We start from the raw sequence: 24,786 nt of genomic DNA, 5'->3' as shown, positions 1-24,786 counted from the left end.
TCCCACGCCGTACTGCGGTACGGCGAGGTGCGCAGGCGCGGGATCTTCTCCGCCAGACGCCGGGCGCTGCTGGGTGCGCAGGCGCGGTCTGGCGCGGGGACTGGTGGGACGGCGCGGACATGGCGGGGGTTGAGGCGGTGTCGCGTCTTCTCCGTGCTAGGCGCCTGGTGCTGACCCGGGCGGTGAGTCGGGGTCGCGGAGGGCGGGGACCTCCTGCAACGGGGGCCGGCCGCGTCCCGTGAAGGTCACGACCCCCGCTGCGGTGAGGCCCGGAGCCGCGTCCTCCAAGGTCACCTCCCCGCGCTGTGCGAGGTCGCCGTGGGGCCGGGCGGTCGCGGGAGCTGCGCTCGGTAGGCTCACGGGCCGCTGCTGCCTCTGCTGTGCGCGTCCTCGCCGCGACCTTGCGGGTTAGGATCCTCTGTCGTCGGTTTGGTGCGGTGGCCGCTGAGCACCAGTGGTGGCGTTTTCTAAGGTTTTGTACTTGTTCTCCTTAGGTGTGCGTGACAGTAGGACGTACTTCCACGTAGCATACGCGCATGGAGCGCGACGTCTCTTTCTTGCGCTTGTACGGGTGCAGAGTCTCAGTGGTGGAGTTTCCCCGCGTGACCGTGGGCAGTGGTGTCCGGTTCGGTCCGTAGGCCCTCCTGGTCCCTCTCCGCCGCGGTCTCCATTGTCTGAGGCCGTCTGCCCCCCGCCCTGCCCCTCCTGGCATTTGGCCTTTGTCTTTGGGGATTGACTTATTAATAGTCTCTAGTTCCACCCACTTACCGGCAGATTTCATTCTTCTTTATGGCTGAGTAACAGTCCATTGTTGAACACCGTTTTTTTAAAATCAGAGGAGATGATCACAGCGACCCGGAGGGGGCGTGGGACCCTTGTTTTTACCTGGAACCGGAGCAGGTATGCCCCTCGGTTGGGCTGGGGGATCACCCCCCGACCCTAGGGATTGTCCGAGTGTACTGTATGATGGCATATTCATCCTCAGCCTTCCAGGGCTTGCTTTAAGCAAACTAACTTTGGGTGATTTTATTGTTTGATTCTTTTAAATGAACCGACCCACCTAACTACTTAATAGTTTAATTACAAAGTAGAAGTCCCAATGGGAGTCAAGGTATTCGACAATATTGTCTTGCATTGTGCCTGTAATTATGACTGCAATTTTCTCCTTTTTGAAATAGAAATATTAAAGATTGTGTTCAATTAAATGTGAGTAGGATTAGTTGACAGCCACCCCTTTGAAAACCAGAAGGCATTATAAACACTTTAATAGGTGTTGTGGTTGGTACCTACTGAGCAGACCATCCCGTTCCCGTCTTGGGCCATAAGACACTTCAGGAAGTAGAGGCCTGGTCAGTGGGGCTTTTTCAGGAAATGACAGGGTGGTATCCTGTGATTGTAGCAGAGTGGTTTGCCCTTACCCAAGAAGATTCCTGGTGGTCCTTCTGCTGGTGAAGACCCCAGTTGTTGTTGTCTTTCATCCAGACTGAAGTAGAGGAATTCTAGCTCTGAACTTCTACCTGGAAATGGGGACAAGGTTTTGACCACTGAAAGAGGTGGAGTTCATAACCCCTTCCTAGTGGCTGATTGGAAGTGATCTTTCTAACATCAGTTGAATTGGCTGTTAGCTGCCAGCATTTTACCTGCACTATTATCTTGAATCTTCATTACTGTCCTGTGATTAGGTGGCAAAGTGTATAGCACAATTGAACAAGTGAAGTCTCCCAGAGTGTACTTTGGGTTTTTAAGAGGTCTTTATCCTTATGAGGATAGCTTTTCCTTCAGAAATTCTGCCCCACCCCCAGCAGTATATTTATTGGCATTTAAGATTAGTTCTTTTCCCTGGAGAATTGGAATTTACAAAGAAACAGTCAAGTTAGCAGGAAAAAAAATTATGATAGCCAACTGAGAAATGGCTTTGGAAAGTGGATGCTGAAGATATTTTAATAAAGTCCACAGAATTTTTCTTTATCTCCGTTTGGTTAATCCTGTAATATTTTCAGTTTACTCTATATGGAGAACTGCCTTTTGAGTTACCAGTTTGCCAAACTTAGCTCGCCTTTGATTTCTTTTCCTGGCCCCAGTGCACTGTCATGATTTGAAGCCGTTTAATCCAGAAGAAGAGTAAAACCAAAGACTTCACATAGTTGTTAACTACTCCCTTCAGGATGGATACACAAAATGTTGCTTTAGGATAAGTCAGATTCTTTTCTTAGATGGATTGTTCCAAATATGTTTTACTGATGTATCTGGAATTACATCAGTTATGCTGTTAACAGTAATAACATTTTGTTTTGCTTCTTGGGATCATCATAACAACAGTGGCATTTAGTTCTGCATTCTGCGTGATTTTTTTTTTTCTTAGTTCATTTGAAAACCTGTGACTTGAGTTTATACATAACCAAGATTTTAATCTTAGTTGAGAGTCAGAGATATTTCTCAAGCGTCTCCAGATAGTGGGGAAGTACAGAGTCTGTTGCTGGAGTCCCCCAACTTCCAGTTTCTCCCTGGGGCTAATGAGGGTTCTGTGAGGTAGCCTCTCAAACTAGCCAGGGCTACTACCTCACCACTCATGCTCTGTATCCATGTGAACTGTATTTTAAGCATCTCTATTTGAATAAGAAGTATTAAAATTTTTAATGAAAATAATTGCACATAGTTGTTAAAAAAAAAAAAAAATAGTACATACAGAGAGCCTGTCCCTGGAAAGGAATAATACATCGCTTCTTGCTAGCAGTGGGGATAATTCTGAGGTGTTTCATTACCCACTGCAAGTTTTCCATTGTGGACATTGGCTTTCTGCCCTGCAGAGATTCAGTTCACTAAACCACCCTACTTCCCCATTATCAACCATTCTAGGTCCTTATCGACTTTGTAGTTGCATAGATTGGTGATTTTGTGGGGTTTGCTTTATCAGGTGAGGACCCCCTTTACTTATTGAGGATAATGAACTCACGTTTTCCTCTTTTCTTTACCACCTGATTCACACATTTGAACTTTTGAGTTATTGAACAGAGTCTTAATGCCTTTCAGTTATACTGTAGGTAGATTTCCTCATTCCTTTTTATGTTTTCTGTTAGAAAATGTTCTCAAAATAATAAGACTTAACAAGTGTCACAAAATATTTGTGTTGTGTGTTTCTTTTCATTTTTACTTTTTGCCATACTAGGGTTTGAACTCAAGGCCTCATGAATATTAGGTAAGTGCTCTATCACTGAGCTAGGTCGTCCACCCTTTTAATTTTTATTTTGAGTCTCTCTGCCTTGCCCAGGCAGGCTTTGAACTTAAACCTCTTGCCTCAACCTCCTAAGTAACTGGGATTACTGGCATGCTCCCCCAGGCCCTGGGCAAAATAAGCTTTATCTAAAGACAGAAATTTGGTTAAATTGAATTGATCTTCCAGTTAAAAAACATGCCCCTCCACAACGAGTTGGGGCGATGGCTCAATGAAAGAGGAGCGCATACCTGAGTTTGACTCCAGCAGTTCAGAAAATAAAAATATCTCCCCCAGAGTCCCCACTTAAGAGCAAAGGTTAGTGTCATTTTTCACAGGGAGAGGGTGTGATAATTTGTCAGATTTTGTTACATACTGTAGTAACTGCCACTTTTTAAGCTAGCTGTGTGTTTAACATGAACATCTTAAGCAAATATGTAGTAACCTCACCATTTCCATTTTAATTTGGTATTACAAAATACTGCTATTACTATTACCATTACCTATGTTAATGTACTAAATAGAAAAATTATACTAAGGTGGAAGAATTTTGTTCTTAAGAAAAAAAGGTAAATCTAAATTGGATCGTCATTAAGTTTTCAAAATAGACTTATGATTGCAGAGTTAAATACGGTCACTTTATCCGTTAAAAATCCAAGAAATTACCTTGTAATTGGGACTGTTAAACAATCTAAGTGTTTGTGCCAACTGTCATTCACGCTGAGCATTAGAGGAACCTTGGCATAGGAGCCCAGCTCTGCCTTGACCGAGGCAGTCAGACCAGCCACCCTCCAGCCTTTGCCTTGCCAGTTCCCCTCCCTGTGACCCCCTTGTTTGTCTTACAGAATCCACCACTGCGCCCCAGAATGATGTCTCTTCCAAATGCAAGTTCTTGAGGACATCTCTCCTCCTCTGATTGCTGGGTGTACTTCCTAAAACTGTTCCTTAGGGTTTTCTGATTCTCTTATCTTGGTCTTCTAAAATATAACCTCAGAGTGGAAAACTTAGGTCCTAGTGACTGACCAGTCTTACCATTTGGAAAATGTTGCCTCTCTGACACTGGGCCACAGTTTCACTATACTGTTTTTTTTGTTGTTGTTTGTTTGTATGTTTGTTTTGAGTAAATGTGTATAGCATGGGACATTTAAACTGAGACAAGATAGTTGTGGAGGTTAACCAGTTAACTGCTGGGACAGCCCCACAGAGGGGCAACACCAGGGGCCTGCTGGAGGAGAGAGGGTATGGTTGAAGGCTAGTGGGGTGGAAGGATGATACACCACTCATTCCTCTGAGCCTAACAGCTTTTACCAAATGTTACAGAACAGCTTATTCCAGAATGTGAACCTCCCTGTACACTTTCCAGTGCCTTTTCCAATGACTGCCAGGTCTCAAGGGCTAAGATGGAGCAGTAAAAATGCTTCTTTACTTGCAAAACTACTGCATGCAGTGAGGCAGCATCCTTCCATTCTCCACCTAGGTAATGTCAGTTAGAACACTGCAGAGAAAATGAACCTTTCTTATTTGTTCCTGAGCCATGAGTTTCTTATTGGGAAGGAAAAAACCAACTTCATCCAGGTGGAAAGGAGGCCCTGGGGGGCCTGAGTCCTTACCCTTGGTCTATCGGCCCTTGGGAGTTGAGGGCCCCAGATGAACTTTCTAGAACAAGAACAAGGGTTGCATAGAAAAGTTGATGATTTAGAAGGAAGTTTTAATTTCAGTTCCCCTCAGCTTCTATGGTCCTTCAAGACACTGACACTCTCTACCTCCACAGTGGCCCCCAGCCCTCCCAGCATGGACCCGCGGTGTTCACTTCACTGTTGATGGAAGGAAGAGGGCATCTGCTAAAGTTTCAGATTCGGTAAGTGCGTGGCTTTCTGTTACATTAAACAACTTTGTTGGCTTACAGGGGTAATAGTCTATACCAGTTTGTTTTAATATATTCATGTATTGTACATATTCAAAGAAGAAATTCTCTTGGATATCTAGTCCATGCTCAAATTATTTTAGTGTAATAAAAATTGTACAAATATATACAGATATTAATAGTTTTGCTTGTAAAGCTCTTAATGTGTCTATAGACTAGATTTAAGTTTAAGTAAAACAACAAAATAATAATATACAAATGAACAGCCTTTGCTGTGGTGGAGGATGGATTCTCTACTTGCAGTAGGGTTGTATAGCCTGTTCTGCTCTCTCTTGAAAACACTGACATTTGCTTGCAGCGTCTTACCTCAAGCTTTTGGTGGTCCCTGCATATCCTTGGCACCTTCTCATAGGGGCCTGACTGGGTCCATGCCAGGTCAAGTGCAGTGTGAGTACCTGGGATAAAGCAGCACTGCAGTTTCTGGGGTGAAACCTGGAATAAAGCAGCACTGCAGGTTCCTGGGTGTGGGTGAGAATGACATTGGGAGAACGGCCATATCAGGGCTGGTACTGACCGTGGTGGCTTTCCTCTGCCTCTCTACTCCCCAGTTGACACATTAGGGTCTTGGTGGTTTTAAACCTCCTTGGAGATGGTTCTTTTGAAGGTGTATCTCTAAGTGTGTAACCTTTCAGCTAATGTCAGGCTTCCTGGCCTATGGGACAGACCCTCTGCTAATGTCGGGTTTCCGGGCGCGTGGGACAGACCCTCTGCTAATGTTGGGTTTCCTGGCACGTGGGACAGACCCTCTGCTAATGTCGAGTTTCCGGGCGTGTGGGACAGACCCTCTGCTAATGTCGGGTTTCCGGGCGTGTGGGACAGACCCTCTGCCACCTGTGAAAGGTGGTTGTTGCTCCCTGTTCCACAAGGCTGCCCCACTGGGCGTGTATGCTGGGCCCCAGCACAGGGTTGAGGCCCTCCGTGTGTCATTGCTCTTTCTCTTGGTTACTCTCCTCAATCTTCAGGCTAATTAATCTGCTGTAACTGATTTGACATATTTGACATAGCTGAATACATGATTGACAGCTGAATTTTCTTTCAGATTTCTACTCAATACCCAGTGGTGGATCATGAATTTGATGCAGTGGTGGTAGGTGCTGGAGGGGCAGGCTTGCGAGCTGCATTTGGCCTTTCTGAGGCAGGGTTTAATACCGCATGCCTCACGAAGCTCTTTCCTACCCGGTCACATACTGTTGCAGCACAGGTAAGAGAATATTCCTCTCTCGGGGCTCATGGTGCAACGGTGCAGCTCTCTCCACCTCAGCAGCCTCCTGCCTTCTCACTGAGCTCCTTTGTGTGTGCGAGTTCCCTCTGGCTCACTCTCACTCTGGGCCTCTTCCCTGAGACTTTGGCTTCCCACGTATGGGTCTTCTCTGACCAACCTGCCTAGTCCTGCTCTTGCCACTGTGGTTCAGTTTCCTTTGTGGCCCTCACCTGTTTGAAGTGTCTCAGTCAGCTTTTTGTTACTATAAAGAAGTACCTTAGGGAATCAGATTAAAAGGAAGAAAGGTTTATTTTGGTTCATGGTTTCACAGTCACTTGACCGCTTGCTCTGGGCCTGTGTTGGCACAGTGTCATGGCCAGAGTGTGTTGCAGGGCAGTGTGTCTCTAAGTTTAGGGTTCATTATGTGGCAGGAAGTGCTGCTTCTAGTCTTCAACACACAGCCACAGTGCCATTGGGAATGTTTGGTCATGAAATCACCTGATGGGTTTGCAGAGTACCGTGGGCGAGCCCGTGGGTAGGAGCTCATTAAGTGGCGGCCAAGTTTATGTGCATCCTCTCCCTCAGCCCTCCCAGCGGCCCTTGAAGGGGTGCTGCTTCTCCATTGCAGAGAGGGTCACGCTGCCTAGCTAGTCAGCCCACACTGTGGCTTGAGATGCCCCTGCCCCACTGCTCCTCACCTTGATGGACAGGTGCCCACAAGTAGCTAGCTTCTTGGACATAGGTCTCAAGGAGGACATAGGCCTGAAGATGCCCTCGGGGCTCACCCACAGTGTGTAAGGAGTGCACCTGTTCCAGGGGGGAATCAATGCTGCTCTGGGGAACATGGAGGAGGACAACTGGAGGTGGCATTTCTACGACACCGTGAAGGGCTCCGACTGGCTGGGGGACCAGGATGCCATCCATTACATGACGGAGCAGGCCCCTGCCTCCGTGGTCGAGGTAAGGTAGTGTGGTCAGCCAAAGGAAGGGTGAGGAGCCACACTGGCAGGGAGTCTTTGCTGCAGCCCTAGAGCTGAATCACCAGGGAAGATTCTGAAGCGTTGATGTTTTCACAGAGTACGTTTGCAGGACTGTGTTAAGGTTGTAGTCCAAAGTAACCTGAATAGTTCACTCCTTTAAGGTTCTTGTTTGTTTTTGGGTTTCATAGCTGGAAAATTATGGCATGCCATTTAGCAGAACAGAAGACGGGAGGATTTATCAGCGTGCATTTGGTGGACAGAGCCTCAAGTTTGGGAAAGGTGGGCAGGCCCATCGGTGCTGCTGCGTAGCTGATCGGACCGGCCACTCACTCCTGCACACCTTGTATGGAAGGGTGAGGCCACCTGGGTGCACAGGAGGTGGGATGTGGGAGAATGGGAATGGCTCAGAGGATGGTGGAGCCAGCCCATGTGTTAGGAGCAAGAGATAACTCTGTAAGATTTGTGCTGTGATTGTTAACCTAGAAGTACTGATAGCAAAAGCTTTCCTGAAGACAGTTTATCTCCTACATCTATTTTGGAAAGTTGAATGTCTACTTCAATTTTTTTTTTTCAGTGTTCTAATTATCCTTTTTTTTTTTTTTTTTTTTTTTTTTTTTTTTTTTTAAGTATAACTTTTTCCTTTCTCTGGTTGTACATGATGGAGAGTCACACCATTTGTATAATCATACATGTACATAGAGTAGTGATGTTGGTCTCATTCCACCATCTTTCCTTCCCCCACCCCTCCCCTCCTTTCATTTCCCTCTACACGATCCAACGTTCCTCCATTCTTCCTTTACCCCCTCCCACCTCCCCCAACCCCCAACCCCCATTATGTATCAGCATCCACTTATCAGAGAAAACATTCAGCCTTTGGTTTTTTGGAATCGGCTTATTTCACTCTAATTGAGTTTTAAAGGTTGAACTTGTGGCAATCACAATCCAGATATAAGAAAAGAAGTGTCATTTTAAGACTGTTTAACCACCCTCAAGTTCCATACAGTTTATTTTAATACTTAACTGTAAAACTGCTTGAAGATTTGAGGGACAGTAGTCAATGGATGGTCAGGGCCCACTGTGCACAGCTAAATAGTACTCAAAACTGTTTTCAGATGGATGGGGACAGGTGATGAATTTCCAAGTATTGGACACAGTGTCCTCCCTGTGGCAGACTTTTGACAAATGTGTGACAGGACCTGTCTGTCCTAGAGCCATCTCTTGGGAGCTGGCCCGAGCTCCTGAGAGCCTCTTGGATCTGCAGTGAGGACTGTCAGATCCAACCCATGCAGCGCTGCCCAGTGGGGGCCTCTCTGTGGGTGGAAGTGGGCATGCCTGCACTGTGCAACTGGGCTGTGCAGCTGGGCAACGCCAGCCCACACACCACTGCAGATGGAACTATGTGACCAGGGGCTCAATGTTTTGTTTTGATCAGGTGGGTATGTGGGTCTCACTGGCACCATGCGGCCTCCAGAGAGCCTAGCATGCCTCCTGGGGTCATGTAGAAAGAAGGCGTTACCAAAAAACAAGCATGCTCTCGGAGGCGTGTCCAGGGGTTTGCTTTCTCCTGTTAACATGTGGTGCTTCCTTGTGTGCTCAGACTAATAACAAGAGTTGCAGCCTGTGGTTTGTTTCTAACACAGTGTCATCTTAGAGTCACTGAGTCGTTAGCAGAGCTGGATCAAGTTCTCTAACCTTTTCACATCTCAACCACCTGCATTTTAAACATATCGGCTTAACACTTAACTTGAATGCAGTTTAAAATGTGGGGTCCTCTGTCCCGCAGTCTCTGCGATACGACACCAGCTACTTTGTGGAGTACTTTGCCCTGGACCTCCTGATGGAGAGCGGGGAGTGCCGCGGAGTCATCGCACTGTGCATAGAGGACGGGTCCATACACCGCATACGTGCCAAGAACACTGTCATTGCCACTGGGTAGGAACCTCATTTTTGTATTTGCATTTGTTTTCTTTAGAAAGGTTGAGTTTCCTAGTTTCTTTAATCAAATGTGGGCATTCTAGAGTAGTGCTTTGCGTGTGGGCTTTGGTGTACCCTTGTGTGGCAGTGGCCTTTCCCAGTCTTGGTCCTTGCCTGGTGGAGGTAGCAGGAGCTCTGTGCTACTCTTGTTCACAGTAGAGGCTGCCATCATGGTGCCCTAATGGTCACCGTTTGTCCCTCCTGCTCTTAAGTGAGGGAACTGAGGCCTCATGAGAGTCATATGATATTTTCTGGTGTAATCTGTCTGCTTTAATGGTGACTGTGTATACTGATTCCTAGAACAGAAAAGTGCTGTTTGTGCACATGGTGAAAATAATTAAATTTCACTTTCTGTATGGTCTTGTTTACCATTTTAAAAATTTAAGTTTTCCCCACAGCAGAGGTAACAATTAGCAAAATGAAAAAACGGTCTATAGATTAAGAGAGAATATTTGCAAACCATTTGTCTGATAAGGGGATGATATTCAAAGTGTCTAATGAACATAGCCACCAAAAAAACATCTAATAAACAATGGGCAGAGCCTGAACAGACATTTTCCAAAGAAGACACACCGACCAACAGGTTTATGAAAGGGCACTCAGCATCACTAGTCACCAGGGGCTCAAGTCAGAAGCACAAAGCAGCATTGGCTTGCACCTGCTAGAGTGGCTGACACTAGAAAGAAATGGGGTGACAAGTGCTGACAAGGATGTAGAGAAAAGGGAGCTTGGCAGACCTGCTGGCAGGAGTGGACATTGCTGCTGTGGAGTTCCTGAAAAAAACCAGGGCAGGCACCTGCTGCGTGAGCCAGCAGTCCACCGTGCTGAGGAAGGAGAGCCAGCACATGACCGAGATCCCTTCATGTGGTGTGGTTCCCATAGCCCAGGATGTCCCTTGTCCGGTAAAGGAAATGCCGTGTAAACAGGCAGTGGAGTATTATTCGGCCAAAAGAAAGAAGCAAATCCTGTCATTGGTGACCACGTGGGTGTACCTGGAGCGTGTTGTGTTAATTAAGAGAGCCCAGTGCATGATTCACTTACGCATGGAATTCAGAAAAGTCAGGCTTGGACAGTCGGTGGGGGTTGTAAGGGGATTGTGCTCTGAGACTAAGCACACAGCCTGTGGGCCTGAAGCTTGCCAGGAGGTTCCGTCTCCAGTGTCCTTGCACCTGAGAGGATCCTTAGGTGAGGCGATGCGTGTGTTGATCACGTCCATGGTGGCAATCCCTTCAGCGTGTGCACTTATCAGAACATCCCGTTGGACTTCCTAAATATATAGTTGTTATTCGCTAATCAGTCATATATCAATAAAGCCAGGGATCAAAAGAAACATCCATAAACATAACTTTTTTTTTTCCCCCATTAAAAATTACTTGTCTGTGCCATTGGAATTACTCAGGTAGCTCTGTATTAAAACACAAAAGAGTGCTTCTCTGTGCCCTGGTCCTGCAACCCGCGATGGCACCATCAGGGCCAGGCCGCCCCTCCGCGTGGTCGGTGCGCCTCTTGAAGGTGGTGCCTTAGGTGCTCTGTCTGTTGTGTGGTCCAGGGCACTGGAGAGCCTGCCTTGGTTGTGTGTACTCACCATGCTCTTGTTTCCAGAGGGTACGGGAGGACCTACTTCAGCTGCACCTCCGCACACACCAGCACTGGGGACGGCACAGCCATGATCACCAGGGCCGGCCTTCCCTGCCAGGACTTGGAGTTCGTGCAGTTCCACCCCACAGGTAGGATGGTGCCCAGCCAGGAATGGACTCCTGTCTTAAGCATGCGGTGCTCCTCGGTGCTCTCCGTGTTTCACTTACTGACACGCTGGATTGTGGCTCCTCCTGTCTCGGGTCCTCGGGACAATTCAGGTCTCCATTTCTGCGTTCCCAGTGGAGCCCCAGCCCTGTCTCGATGGTGCTTGCCTCAGTAGCAAATACGGATAGCTCAGTGTCCTCCCACCCAGGGGCAGGTATCTCATGTACTCCTTGTGTCCAGCACTCCAGTTGATATTTCGTGAGTGGATGTTTGAGAGCCAGGGAAATATGTGACCAGAGAAAGGCAGGGGCGGGTCGTGGGAAAACATGGGCCCCAGGGCAATATGGTGTGAAGTTAGGACTCAGCAGTGACAAATGGCACCTTGTCTAATGCTGGGGTTAGCGTGTGAACAGTAGGGAACTAGTTGGGGAGGGGAGCTTTTCCTGGGCCAGCAAATGGCTGGGGATGCAAACATGGGTCTGGGACAATCCAGTATGAGGCTGAGAGAGAGCCTCTTGCCAGAGGCGATGCACCCAGCACTCCTGGGCTGCTTCCCTGGCCTCTGCAGGGGTGAAGAGCCAGCACTTTTTTCCTTTCCTGTCAGTACATCCTTTCTGAAGTCTGGCAGGGATGAAAAATAAGGAATGTAGTTGTTGGCTTTTATTGCATTTGTTATCCAGTGAAAAGCCACCGAGCCTCAGGATTCCCAGTCATGTGCCCTGCCTGGAGCTCCATTTCTTATCCTTCACAACTCAGAAATAAACCACCCAAAATTACTACCAGGAAAAACAAAAGCAGATGAAATGCAAGAATTTGCACCCTTGTTTTTAAAGCATGTAGTCTTTTGGTGTACTAAACAAAAATTTAGTTTTCAGATCACATTTCTTTGTTTATTTGGTCTCTCCTGTTAAAATTCAAGGCTCAGCATGCCTCATTTTCATTGCACGCAGGGGCAGGGGCAGGGTTAGGAGCACAGGCTGCACCCCACTGCCCGGGTTTGGACGTGAGCTCTGCCCTTGCCAGCTGCGTGGCCTGGGCTTCCACTGGCTGTCTCTGAGGATGGGGTGAAGAAGTGAATGTGTGCACAACAGCTGGAACCAACCATGACCATGACAGTTACTGTCACTGTTGCCGTTTGAATTCTTTAGATAGGAATCCTCCACGTTGATTATTCTTGACACCACGTTGTCATGGTGTAAAAGTGTCTTCAAAAGTTGGAACGGGTCGAGACGTTGACTGGGCGAGAGTTTCAGTCCCTGGCAGCCCATCCTTCCTAGATTTGCCCTTCAGCTTTGTCATTGCTTCCTACTCCCCTTCGGCTTTTCCTCTTTTTCTGTTTGCACTTTTCTCTACCCACAGAAGTTTCTTGAAAAAATTGGCATTTGAAGCATGTGTTTGGTGATTGTCAGCTCACAGGTTAGTCTAAAGACTTGGGTTTTTGCAGGCATATATGGCGCTGGCTGTCTCATTACGGAAGGATGCCGGGGAGAAGGAGGCATCCTCATTAACAGTCAGGGCGAGAGGTTCATGGAGCGGTACGCCCCTGTCGCACGGGACCTGGCATCCAGGGATGTGGTGTCTCGGTCCATGACGCTGGAGATCCGTGAAGGAAGGTCTGTATGATTCGCCCGGGACAGTGATCCGTACAGGTGGGCACACACTCATGATCTTCCTCCTGTTTGGTGGCAGTTTTTCTCCTGGGCTGTGGTGCTGAGTTTCTGCACCCCTCACCTGCCCACAAGGATAAAGCTACCTGTTGTCCTTTGACTGTCCTCTGCCAGTTTGTGGTATTTCTTAAATACCTGCGTTTTGAGCGTTAGCCAGTTCATTGTTAAGCTTTCCCACCTTGGGGTCTGTGTAAGGATGAGTGTGTGACAGGCACTCTGTGGGGCGAGACACCTGCAGCCCGAGGTTGGCATAGGAAGCTGAGGTGCTATGTTGTGTTGCTCAGGCCCACCAGTGTTTCAGCAGCCTTCAGGGTGGGCGTTTACTTGTCCACCAGTGGAACAGCCCGAGGCTCCCCGTGCCTAGCCCTATACTGTGATGGCAGACACTTGTCCCGTGTCTGTTGGCATGGCCTGCGCAGGTTTTGCATGTCTGTATAAAACGGGTCAGCTGAGTTTCGCAGTGATGGGAACTAGGTGAGGACAGGGGTTTGCTCTGTCCTCAGCTGCATCCAAGTGCCAGAGTAGAACCTGGACACGGCTGATGCTCAGTAACGTTGGTGACCACAGGAGAGGGGAGGTGTTCTTCAGTATCGAAAACTGTTGAGCCAGCTTGATGGCTCAGACATGCAGTTCCAGTTGTGCAGGGGGCAGAGACAGGAGGACTGCAAGCACAAGGCCACGCATCAACTTAGCAAGGCTCTAAGAAACTTAGTAAGACCCTATCTCAAAAAGAAAAAGGACTGAGGATGTATGTAACTCAGTGGTAAAGCGTCCCTGGGTTCAACCCCCAGAACCAAAAGTGAGTGTTGTTCATTCCTCACGCTGAGGTGTTCTGTGTTGCAGAGGCTGTGGCCCCGAGAAGGACCACGTCTACCTTCAGTTGCACCACCTGCCCCCTGAGCAGCTGGCCACACGCTTGCCTGGCATTTCAGAGACAGCCATGATCTTCGCTGGTGTGGATGTCACCAAGGAGCCAATTCCTGTCCTCCCCACTGTGCATTACAACATGGGTGGGATTCCCACCAACTACAAGGGGCAGGTGACAACAGGGCCCTGCCATGTGGCTGTCTGCTTAGATCTTAGAGCAACAGGCCTGTTTTATTTTTGATGTATTATCTTGTTTAGCAGTTTGTACTTAGTGTCGCCTTTGCTGCAGGGCAGAGGAAGGCATGGCTCTGTTCCAGGGCTTGCATTCACTTGTAACCGCTCATTGCCAGTGGCACATTAATCCCAGTAGAGAGTGCCAGGTACAATTCCTCCATCTTGTGATTGCTTTCCTGTGCAATACCGTGTTTTTGCAATGACTTGAGTCAGTGATTTTCATGATGGCATTGGGGTGGCGTGCAGTGCACAGGAGTTCACCACTGTGCTTGGTCTCCTAGTTGGGGCAGGAGCAGAAAGTTCGGGTATGAAGGCTTCTCCTGCTGTTGGTTCTGCCCGCCAAGTATTGTAGTCTGAGCCCAGACCTCATGGTGGTTAGGTCAAGTGGGAAGCTGAGCTCAAGGATCAGCTCCTAGAAGGGAAGGCACAGGCACCACTGTATGATCCTTTGATCCCTATCACAGGGAGTATTTGGAAGCAAAGGGGATTTGGGATGCAGTCAGGATTCCCTAGGAGACAGACACTTTCTTTTCTTCCCTTCCTTGACCTCGAGCACAAACAGCTGCTCGGGAGGAGGGGGGACTTGGACACCTTGATGTCTCACCCAGAATCTTCCCTACAGGTGCTGAAGCATGTGAATGGCCAGGATCAGATTGTGCCCGGCCTGTATGCCTGTGGGGAGGCTGCCTGTGCCTCCGTGCACGGCGCCAACCGACTGGGGGCAAACTCCCTCTTGGACCTGGTGGTCTTCGGCCGGGCCTGTGCCCTGAGCATTGCACAGTCTTGCAGGCCTGGTATGTGTTCTCTTCAGCCAGGAGTCTTAATGTATTGCTGGAAATAAAATCTAGTTTTTCCCCTAGAAATGAGGAAGCAGAAGTCCAGAGAATGTGGTAGTGATGCTGAGGTGTCAAGACTTGGGTGGGTGGGTTGGGAAATCTTAGTAATTGAGTGTTCCTTGGTTACTTCTTTATTTTTTTGCAGTCATGTTCTGCTTAGAAAGGTCATTGTTAAGAAATTATTTCCTTGAGGAGAAGTTCATTGCATATTACCTGCGTGGTGTAAATTGCTTATTTGCAATGGAATTTTGAATAGTAGGTATCAATGAATGTATAACTTTTGAGTCCTTATAGAAAAATGGTCCCACTCTGAAAATTAAACATAACTGACCCCAACTAACAAAGGGACGCTGTGAGCAAGCCTGGGTGGTGGCCCCTCTCTTATGGGTTCTAGTTGACAGTTCTTAATGTGCTGGAGGGAAGAAGGTGCCACGTGCTGGGGTGCAAGTCTGTTCCAGGCACCAGGAGCAGGTCACCGTGCCTTGACCTTTTGGGTTTTCATGGTGGCTGTCTTGCCGCTTTTGCTCAGGACGTCCCATGGGGCCCTGGCCTGTTGCCCCATTACCCTGTTCTGATGCTGACTGTGGAGCATTAGTTCCAGAGCATTCTCTGGACTTCTGTGGTTCTTAGACAGCAGGGTTGAAACGACACCCTGCAAACCAGCTCAGTCTCCACTACTGATGAGACAGCTGGAGAGGGGCACCTGGCCAGAAGGCAGGCTGCCCCTTCGCACACTCCCTGAGTCGGGCACCTCATGTGGCTTCTCTGCCCTCAGGTGGAGCACCCTCACTGTGGCACTGCCCTTTGAGCAGAGAACCAGCACCAATCTCAGCAAGCAGAGAATGAGGTTCCCCTTCTTTGAAAAGAGAAGAAGTTTGAATATATTGTGCTTTTAGCCAGGTGCAGTGGCACACAGCTGTAATCCCAGTGAGTGGAGAGGCTGAGGCAGGAGGGTCACAAGTTTGAACTAGCCTCAGCAGCATAGTGAGACCCTAAGCAACTTAGCAAGACCCTGCCTCAAAATGAATAAAATATGGCTGAATGTAGCTGAGTGGTAAAGTGCCCTGGGTTCAGTCCGCAGTACCAAAAAATGAAATCCATAAATAAAATGGGCCCAAGGTCAATAGATGTTTCCTCAGGTCAGGGTGGGCCAGGATGGTTGGTTCAGGTACTGCCACAGTCCCCAGATTCTGAATGCCTTTGAGACACATTTGAGTGTCTTCAAATTTTATCTGGTTATTCTAAGTGGTTTTGGAGAATTAAATTCCAGTGTTTTGTTGTTCTTAGGAGATAAAATTCCTCCAATCAAACCAAATGCCGGGGAAGAGTCTGTCTCAAATCTCGACAGGCTACGATTTGCTGATGGGAGCATAAGAACCTCGGAGCTGCGCCTCAGCATGCAGAAGGTAGGACAGATCCCTGCCCCCGCACAGTACAGGGCCCACAGCAGGCCATAGCGCTTGCCGTCTCAGGTAAGTGTGCAGGTGGTCAGGAGCCTCGCTTAGACAGGAGTGCACTCTTTCACACCAAAGACCCTAAGTCGGCACGCCAGGGCAGACATACTGGTGCTGTGGACATGGCCTTCTCTGGTACTCGGCTTTAGCTGGCCTCCATCCTCAGAGCCCCCCCGCCCCCCCGCCTGTCAGGTGCGTCACAGCCAAAGGAGGGGGTGCAGCAGCAGGAAAAGTTCAGCCCTGCTGGAGGCCAACACGGCCCCAGTGCTTGTATCTCATTGCCCAGAAATTAGCCATGCTAGCCTGCCTAGCCTCCAACTGCTCTGGACATGTTGTCAGACTGAGCCTATTATCTCACCTAGCCAGAACCAGGAAGTGGGAGAAGGGCAGTGGGTGGAGGCTGACCTCTGCAGGTTCACCTTTGTGTATACTGTCCCTGAGTGGTGGGACAGGATGGTGGGTAGCACAGGCCACAGGGCCTAGAGAGTACACAGTGAAAGGTTCAGTCCGAGAACCTCAATTCCCATTTTATTTCAGTTTTAATATGAATGGCTCAATGTGGTTACAGGCTTAGATCCATAGAAATGCTCCCGGATGGTTAGGAAGCAAGTTCTCCTCGTACAGGGTTCTGCATGAGTGAGAGCTCTTTCTGTTTGGGATGACTGTAATAATTGCTGCATGCGAGTTTTTCTGAAAAGAGGCTCTTTCCTTAGTTCCTTTCTGAAAGGGGCCTAGTGACACACACACCCCACCACCAGAAGGTTACTTACTGTCCTTCTCAGGATGGTCTTAAGGAGAGACATCTCTGGGCTTCAGGCACAAGGTGGTGAGGGAAGGCAGGAGTAAGGCCAGGTGGCCAGGGAATGCCCTGCAGGGCCTGGCAGGTGCTGTGTGGGATGGAGGCCAGCTGCATCCTGCATCAGGTGTGGAAGCTGCATGCTTGTGAGGCGGGCTTGACATGGAGACCCTAGAGGCATCCCACCAGTGAGGCTCTGCCCAACTCCTGCTCCGTGCCAGGCATCGTCAGATGCCAGATTCGGCACTGAGCAGGCAGACAAGGGTAGAACACATTTCCACAGGGGAAGTAATTTTCTTACCAACTGAAGCTGACACAGTGAAAAAAATGAGGTATGTATTGGAAAGGAATCAACAAAATAATAATCATTTACAGTTAAGATTATCTAAAAATTGCAGGAGAAAAACTAATGAGAATGATATAAGAACATAGTAAGGTGTCTGGACAGTAGATACCCATGAAAACTTGGCACCTCTCCAGTGTTCAGATTCTAAGGTGCTTCTGTTGCTTTGCTTGGGTCTTCTGAGAAACCATTAAGAGATGGTGTGCATTACAGCTTCGTGATTAGGTCAGTCTAAAGAAAGTAGGTGACCCAGGCGCAGCGGCACCTGCTGCGAAAGGAGAGTGAGGCAGGAGGGCCGCAAGGCCAAGGCAGCCCAAGCAGCCATCGAGACCTTGTGTCAAATTGAAATACCGTGGAACCAGTGCAGCAGCACACACCAGTGATCCAAGGAGGAGGCTGAGGCAGGGGTCAAGTTGGACTCAGCCTGGGAAACTTAACCAGACCGTGTCTCATGACTCAGTGGCACAGCACCCCTGGGTTTACTCCCCAGTACCAAAAATAGTGATGATAAAGTAAAAAGCTCGGTGAAGGGGCAGTCATTCAGCATGTGCAAGGCCCTGGGGCCAGTCACTGTGAAGTGTCTCTAAATCAAAACTGTGTTAGTCTGATATTATTAGTGGAACAAAGTAGAGCTGAGAAGTAGGCTTGTGTCCCTGCCAGGATGCAGTGAGAAAAGAGGAAAGGTGGTCCAGAAGATGGACGGAAAGCCGGGGAGTCCTGTGCCTCTTAGTTCCAGAGGAACTTGGGTGTGCTTCACAGCACATTTCTTGAAGCGTGGTCAGTAAGCTATCAAGGCATAACCATGTGGGACGCTTCACAGAACAACCAAAGGACCTGTGTTCCCTTGATGGGGACGGGCTGGGCAGCAAGGATTTCCAGCTGTCTGCTGCTCCTCCATCTCGTGACCTCCCCCCTCCGTACCTACCACTGCCCACCACGTGTTCCCACCACTTCCCCCCAGATCCTCGTTTGCATCACCAAGGCGCTAAGGCTGGTATAATGGGGATCACAGACCACAAGTGCAGGGTGTTCCGTGGCCTGCTTGGGGCTGCTGTAAGGCAGGAGGATTGCAAGTTTGACACCATCCTGGGCAGTTTGTTGAGACCCTGTCTCAAAATAAAAAGGAACCAGGCACAGTTAGAGGCTTAGCAATGGCCTGGCTTTCTGTGGAAAGTACGAGTCTGAATTTCCTGGTTTTATGTGTTTAATTTACACAAATATTTTATATGAAATGAAAAGTAGGGAAAAAACTAGTCTAAAAATGTAACAGTTCATGTCTTGTCTTCAGTGTATTGAGAGTTGACAAACGGGCCAGGTGTGGTGGCACCATGCCTGTTATCCCAGCAGCTGTGGAGGCTGAGGCAGGAGGATGGCAAGTTCAAAGCCAACCTCAGCAATTTAGTGAGACCTGAGCAACTTATCAAGGCCCTGTCTCAAAATAAAAACAGAAAAGGGCTGGAGACATGGCTCAGTGATAGAGCACCCCTGGGTTCAGTCCTCAGTATCAAACCAAAAAGAGTTGGCAGGCGGGGATATAGCTCAGTGGTGGAGCGCTTTCCTAGTGTGCATGAGGCCCTGGGTTCCATCCCTAGTACACGGAACAAAAGTTTACAGCCAGCGCCACCACACCTGGCTTACAAGGGCTGCTTTGTTCCAGTCCATGCAGAGTCATGCTGCCGTGTTCCGTGTGGGGAGCGTGTTGCAGGAGGGCTGCGAGAAGATCAGTCGGCTTTATGGAGACCTGAAACACTTGAAGACGTTTGACAGGGGTGAGCCTCCTCCACACACAGCTAGGGTCCGGCCTTTCCTGTGGCTGTGGGTCAGACACGACTTTGCCATGAGCCCGCGGTGACAGCCCAGGGCATTGCGTGGCAGGGTCCTGTCTGCTTTTGATGGCTCCTTGCATGTCCCCAGGAGTGGTCTGGAACACGGATCTGGTGGAGACCCTGGAGCTGCAGAACCTGATGCTGTGCGCTCTGCAGACCATCTATGGAGCGGAGGCGAGGAAGGAGTCCCGTGGTGCTCACGCCAGGGAGGACTACAAGGTGCGATCTTAGAATGCGCTGTGGGTCTGGTGTCCTGCCTCCTGGTGTCACTCTGGCCCCCACCAGCCACACACCCCTTCCCTCTGCATTTCACTCCATTTTCCCAAAAGTAAACCTGGGGAGGTGACTTTTTCTCTGGTAACTGTCACCTTGGTTCTCACTGCCTTCAGAAACGCAGGACCTCTGGAGCAGAACGAGCCTGGTTCTTACTAGGGTGGAGGCTGTAGGGCAGCCAGGTCCATGGATGCAGACCTGGCCTGAGGCTTGGGAAGGGGTCATAGATCTGGTCCTGGCCACATGTTTTGACAGTGGCTTGACGTCAGTGCTGAGCCCACATGTTGGATGCTGTATGATGGCAGCATCAAGGGCTTAGTGCAGATGCAGGATGAAGACAGTAGCCCCAAGCTCCCACCAGTAAGACACAGGCACTGCGCACCGTTCAGGATAGTGCCGGTGATAAGGGTGAGTAGAAAAATTGACTGAGCAGAAGTTTCCGTGTGCTTTCCATGAAGTTTCACTGATTTATCCTTCCCAGTCAGGTGGATACAGGAAGAGTTGGGTCAGTATGTCCTCTGCGTACAGTGAGGGGCAGCAGCTTCTCCGGAGCATGGTTTAGGGCTGAGGCCAGCAAGTCTTCAAGTGCGAGGCAGAACCTGCCCCCAGGGACTGCTGCAGCCACTGGCCCAGGCTCCCTTTCTGCACCACATGCCCTCAGTAGCAACAGCCAAGTGTTTGTGTCTTACCCATTATAACACAAGGTTTTCCTCACGAGCATTCTGCTGCTCTTCGAAAGCTTTTGAGAATTTTAACAACCTTGTTAAAATATTTAAGTAAGAAAGATTGGAGCATGGAGCAAAAAGAGAAAGTATTTGATGAACTTTAGGGTGCATAAATGAGATTGAATTCCTAACGTTCACCTATGGAGTTGTTGAAGGTGTAGGAATGGGCACTGGACTCACGCTGACCCTTGGCAGGCCCTGATCTTGTCAGTGGTGTTCCCTCCTGACTGGCCTCATCACATCATTTTAATGTTCTCTGGGTTTCCTGACAGTGTTGTCCCATGAGTGGTGAGAGATGTATACTTCTGACCTCAGGTGCGGATTGATGAATATGATTACTCCAAGCCCATTGAGGGGCAGCAGAAGAAGCCATTTGGGGAGCATTGGAGGAAGCACACCCTTTCATATGTGGATGTCAAGACTGGAAAGGTATGTGGGTTTGCGTCTGCTCAGGGATGCCTTTGATGGTCTGCTGAGAGAGGCAGCTGAGACTTCAGAGAACTGCTGCCATGTCTGAGACACACTTAGAAGACACTGGGTCAGGCTTCTTGCTGGGAACAGGATCCAGAGCCTATGCTGGCTGGACTTAGGTGGGTCAGGGGAAGGGCCCTGGGCAGGGGCAGTGTCTGAGACCTAGGAGCCAGGGAGGAGATGGTGACTCTAGAGGGACAGGGTCATAGCCACTTCCAGAAAGTCCTCTGGAGCCCAGGGAGCCAGGAGAGACTGCTCCCCTTCTGTTCCCAGGGCTGCAGCTACCTGCAGGCCTTTGCAGAGGAGCCTGGGAGCCGAGGTGGGGCACATTGCAACCCCCATGCCCCCGTAGCACGCAGAGAGGCAGCAGGTCTGCAGCCGCTGGCTGAGGCTGCACCAGCCTGTGTTCTGTTCCACTGGTGCATACTTGCCCGTCTGGCATTTCCCTGGGTGTTAGGGTTCAGAAATAGGCCAGTGCATTGGCATACTCCTGCAGGCCCAGCCACTCAGGAGGGTGAGGCAGCGGGATGTTAAGTTCCGGACCAGCAACTTAGCGAGGCCCTGTTTTAAAATAAAAAATAAAACTGGGGATGTGGCTCCATGGTAAACACCCCTGGGTTCAATCCATAGTATCAAAAAAATAATAACGATTTAGAAATAATTTTTACCCTTAAGTTTTTCATAGCTCCTAAGGTTTTATGATCCTATGCCTCCAGAAATCAAGGTGAACTCTGTTGTTACTTACGTAGAAGCCTGATGTGTCTTTAATTCAGGACTTGGCCATCTCTCAGTACAAGCCTATTTTTAATAATGTGGGCTTTTTTTTTTTTAATTATAAAAGAAATACTCATTTTAGAAAGTACAGAAATTGTAAAAAGAACAAGACATTTACATCCATCAGAGATACCCACTGTTTTGAAATACTCTTTCCACGTGTCGTGTGACTGTGTAGACACTTCTTGGGGGCATACTGAGGTACGTAAAGGCTCGCTTTCAGGGTGCGGCTGTCTGTGGGATTGTGTGCACTAGCTGCCCACCTTCTCTCCCAGGTCACTCTGGACTACAGACCGGTCATCGACAAGACCTTAAACGAGGCTGACTGCGCCACCGTGCCCCCTGCCATTCGCTCCTACTGACAGAACCCAGTGTCGTGCAAGTGGCTTCTGTGGCCATCGTCACAGTTTGTGCGGCTGCTCCTGTCGCATCTGTCTCAGCAGATTCCGTGCTCGTGAACAAGCAGTGTGCTTCACAGACGTCAGGCCCGTGCCAGCAGCATGCCAGGACTCAGCGTGGGGGACAGCTCTACCTGCCTTTGTCCCTTGCTTTGTCATCCTTGGGAAGAGATGAAACTGGGCACAGTCACAACACAAATGAGCAACCCTTCTTATTTCCAAATCCACTTAAAACCTGTACTGTTTGGCTTTAGGCATATCTGTTGACCTGAAATATCAAATGTAATTATCTTAGTATTCTATCACATCAAGATCCAGGAATTCTGTTGTGTATTTTTAAGAATAATTTTCATTCCTGACAGCAAAGGAAGAAAACCAACCTTTCCTCCTTGATCTTGGCCAGTGGTTCAGTAGGTGAACTGCTTCCTGAAGAGCTGAAACATCTAAACCCTGAATGAACCTAACGGAGTAAATGTATTTCCTTTTTAGTCTGTTGTTTTCAAAGGTCCAACTCATTTTAAATAACGAATCCATTCTTCATGAAATTCTTTACTAAAAAGTAATTTGAATCTGTTTCTCAAGTGTCTTTTTGGTAAGAAACATTTCATAAGGCAAGCAAGGCAGCACTGGGCTCAGCTTGGCTGTGAAGTCATGGTATACACGTAGGGCAGTGGATGTGGGGACACGGGTCACGTTACACATGCAGTGTGTCTTCTTCCCAGGTCTGGTGCCCGTCAGCCATGTGTTGTGCTCCTTATTTATTCTTTGTGCCAGGCACTAGGCTAGGCTTTGGAGAATGTTAGGGTGTAATAGAAAATAAAAATCGAGTAATAGGGTGGGTAGTTCAGTAGAAGAGTGTGGATTTGGTGTGAAGTCATTGTTTAGGTTCTTGACCAGAAAACATGAAAGCAGAAAGTTAGTGGAAATCTAGTCACTAAAATGCCCTAGGAATTTTGAGTTGGTTACGTAATGCAGCTGGAGGAAAACAACAACTCACCTCCTACAGGGGGCCATTGTGTTGTGCCCTGTCCGGCTCCAGGTTAAGCAGTGAGCTGTTGGTTCCTGCAGCAGTGTGGATAAGCCTGTCATCGTCCTGGGACCAGCAGCCCGGGGAGTGCACACTGCTTCCACGAGCAGAAGTCTAGTGGATACAAATTAGGGTCATGGTGGAAACAGACCAATGGTTCCCTGAAGATGGTGGCAGGGAGAGGAAACTTCTGGGGGGTGAATATGTTCATTATTTCTTGCTAGTAATACTTCAATAAAGCTCATAAAAATACTCACCGATATATAAAAAGGCTATACAGAGACAAAATTTCTCACCTATGTGATTGGTAAAAAACCAGAAGTTTGATGCCCTAACATTTCCTGTGAAGCTCTGGGATGTAATGATCCATACATTGCTGGTTGGAACACAAAACTTATGAACGTAGAAAAGAATAAAACTACATGTGAGTTTACTGGGTCAGTGACACAGCTGTTCTATTTAAAGGAGATATAAAAAGACAGACATTCAGGTGACATTACACTAGCAATATGACCATTGCTCTTGGTAAGGTACATTTATCCACGAGTACAGCAGCAGTCACACATGTGAGAAGGAAGGAGCCCGAGACATGCACAGCAGTATGTTCATAGTGTACAGCAGGTGTCAACTGTGAGAAGGAAGGAGCACTTGAAGTGTATAGCAGTGTGTTCATAGTGTGCAGCAGGTGTCAGATGTGAGAAGGAAGGAGCCCTTGACGTAGTGCACCGTAGTATGTTCATAGGGTACACAGCTGTCAACTGTGAGAAGGAAGAAGCCATTCACGTGGTGCGCAGCAGTGTGTTCATAATATTCAGCAGGTGTCAACTCTGAGAAGGAAGGGAACACTTGAGGTGGTGCACAGCAGGGTTTGCATAGTGAACAGTGGTGTCAACTCTGAGAATGAAGGAGCATTGGCTGTCGTGCACAGCAGTGTATTCACAGTGTGCAACAGGCAACAGTGAGAAGGAAGGAGCCCTTGACGTGGTGCACAGCACTGTGCTCATAGTGCACATAGCTGTCAACTGTGAGAAGGAAGGAGCCCTTGACGTTGTGCACAGAAGTATGTTCATAGTGTGCAGCAGGCGTGAACTGTGAGAAGGAAAGACGCCTTGTCATGGTGCATAGCACTGTGCTCATAGTGTGCAGCAGGAGTGAACTGTGAGAAGGAAGGAGCCCTTGACGTGGTGTACAGCAGTGTGTTCATAGGTGCAGCAGGTGTCCACTGTGAGATGGAAGGATCCATTGACATGGTGCACCTCCGAGTGTTCATAGTGTACACTGCTGTCAACTGTGAGAATGAAGGAGCTCTTGATGTAGTGCACAGCAGTGTGCACATAGTGTGCAGCAGGTGTCAACTTTGAAAAGGAAGAGGCTCATGACGTGGTTCACAGAAGTGTGTTCATCGTGTGCTGCAGGCGTCAACTCTGAGAAGGAAGGGAGCCCTTGACATGCTGCACGGCAGTGTGTTCATAGTTTACACTGATGTCAACTGTGAGAAGGAAGGAGTCCTTAAAGCGGTGCAGAGCAGTATGTTCATAGTGTGCAACAGTTGTCAACTGTGAGAAGGAAGGACCCCTTGGCATGGTGTACAGCAGTGTGTTCATAGTGTATACAGCTGTCAACTGTGAGAACGAAGGAGCCCGTGATGTGGTGCACAGCAGTGTGTTCATAGTGTGCAGCAGGTGTCAACTGTGAGAAGGAACGACCACTTGACATGGTGACAGCAGTGTGTTCATAACATACAATGGTGTCAACTGTGAGAAGGAAGGAACACTTGACATGGTGCACAGCAGTGTATTCGTAGCGTACAATGGTGTCAAGTGTGAGAAGAAAAGAGCCCTTGATGTGGTGCACAGCAGTGTGTTCATAGTGTGCAGCAGGCATCAACTGTGAGAAGAAAAGAGCCCTTGACGTGGTGCACAGCAGTGTGCTCATAGCGTGCAACAGGCGTCAACTGTGAGAAGGAAGGAGCCCTTGATGTAGTGCACAGCAGTATGTTCATAGTGTACACAGGTGTGAACTGTGAGAAGGATGGAAAACTTGACGTGGTGCACAACAGTGA

The 24,786-nt window shown here is 48.6% G+C and overlaps 1 protein-coding gene across 1 annotated transcript; it reads left to right on the top strand.

The window, feature by feature from the left end:
- The first annotated feature begins 26 nt into the window (after nucleotides 1-26).
- SDHA (succinate dehydrogenase complex flavoprotein subunit A) lies at nucleotides 27-22,978 on the top strand. Its single transcript, XM_079144926.1, has 15 exons — nucleotides 27-182; nucleotides 4,983-5,069; nucleotides 6,175-6,336; nucleotides 7,153-7,296; nucleotides 7,505-7,669; nucleotides 9,100-9,248; nucleotides 10,893-11,017; nucleotides 12,478-12,646; nucleotides 13,544-13,739; nucleotides 14,424-14,595; nucleotides 15,925-16,043; nucleotides 18,888-18,999; nucleotides 19,145-19,275; nucleotides 20,370-20,483; nucleotides 21,575-22,978. Exons 1-15 carry the CDS (start codon nucleotides 120-122, stop codon nucleotides 21,659-21,661), a joined length of 1,995 nt encoding a protein of 664 aa, XP_079001052.1. The 5' UTR covers nucleotides 27-119; the 3' UTR covers nucleotides 21,662-22,978.
- Nucleotides 22,979-24,786: the final 1,808 nt, after the last annotated feature.

This window comes from Sciurus vulgaris (assembly GCF_902686455.1).
Source record: "Sciurus vulgaris genome assembly, chromosome: 6".
In the NCBI taxonomy this organism is placed as follows: domain Eukaryota; kingdom Metazoa; phylum Chordata; class Mammalia; order Rodentia; family Sciuridae; genus Sciurus; species Sciurus vulgaris.
Note: the sequence above shows the minus strand (reverse complement) of the source record. Positions and strands in the feature narration are given on the sequence as shown.

Excerpts from the sequence above, each read along its gene's own strand:
- SDHA (XM_079144926.1), top strand. The coding sequence starts at position 120 with ATGGCGGGGGTTGAGGCGGTGTCGCGTCTTCTCCGTGCTAGGCGCCTG. Across the intron at positions 183-4,982 it reads GCCTGGTGCTGACCCGGGCG|TGGCCCCCAGCCCTCCCAGC; the intron begins GTGAGTCGGGGT and ends CTACCTCCACAG. Across the intron at positions 12,647-13,543 it reads CTGGAGATCCGTGAAGGAAG|AGGCTGTGGCCCCGAGAAGG; the intron begins GTCTGTATGATT and ends TCTGTGTTGCAG.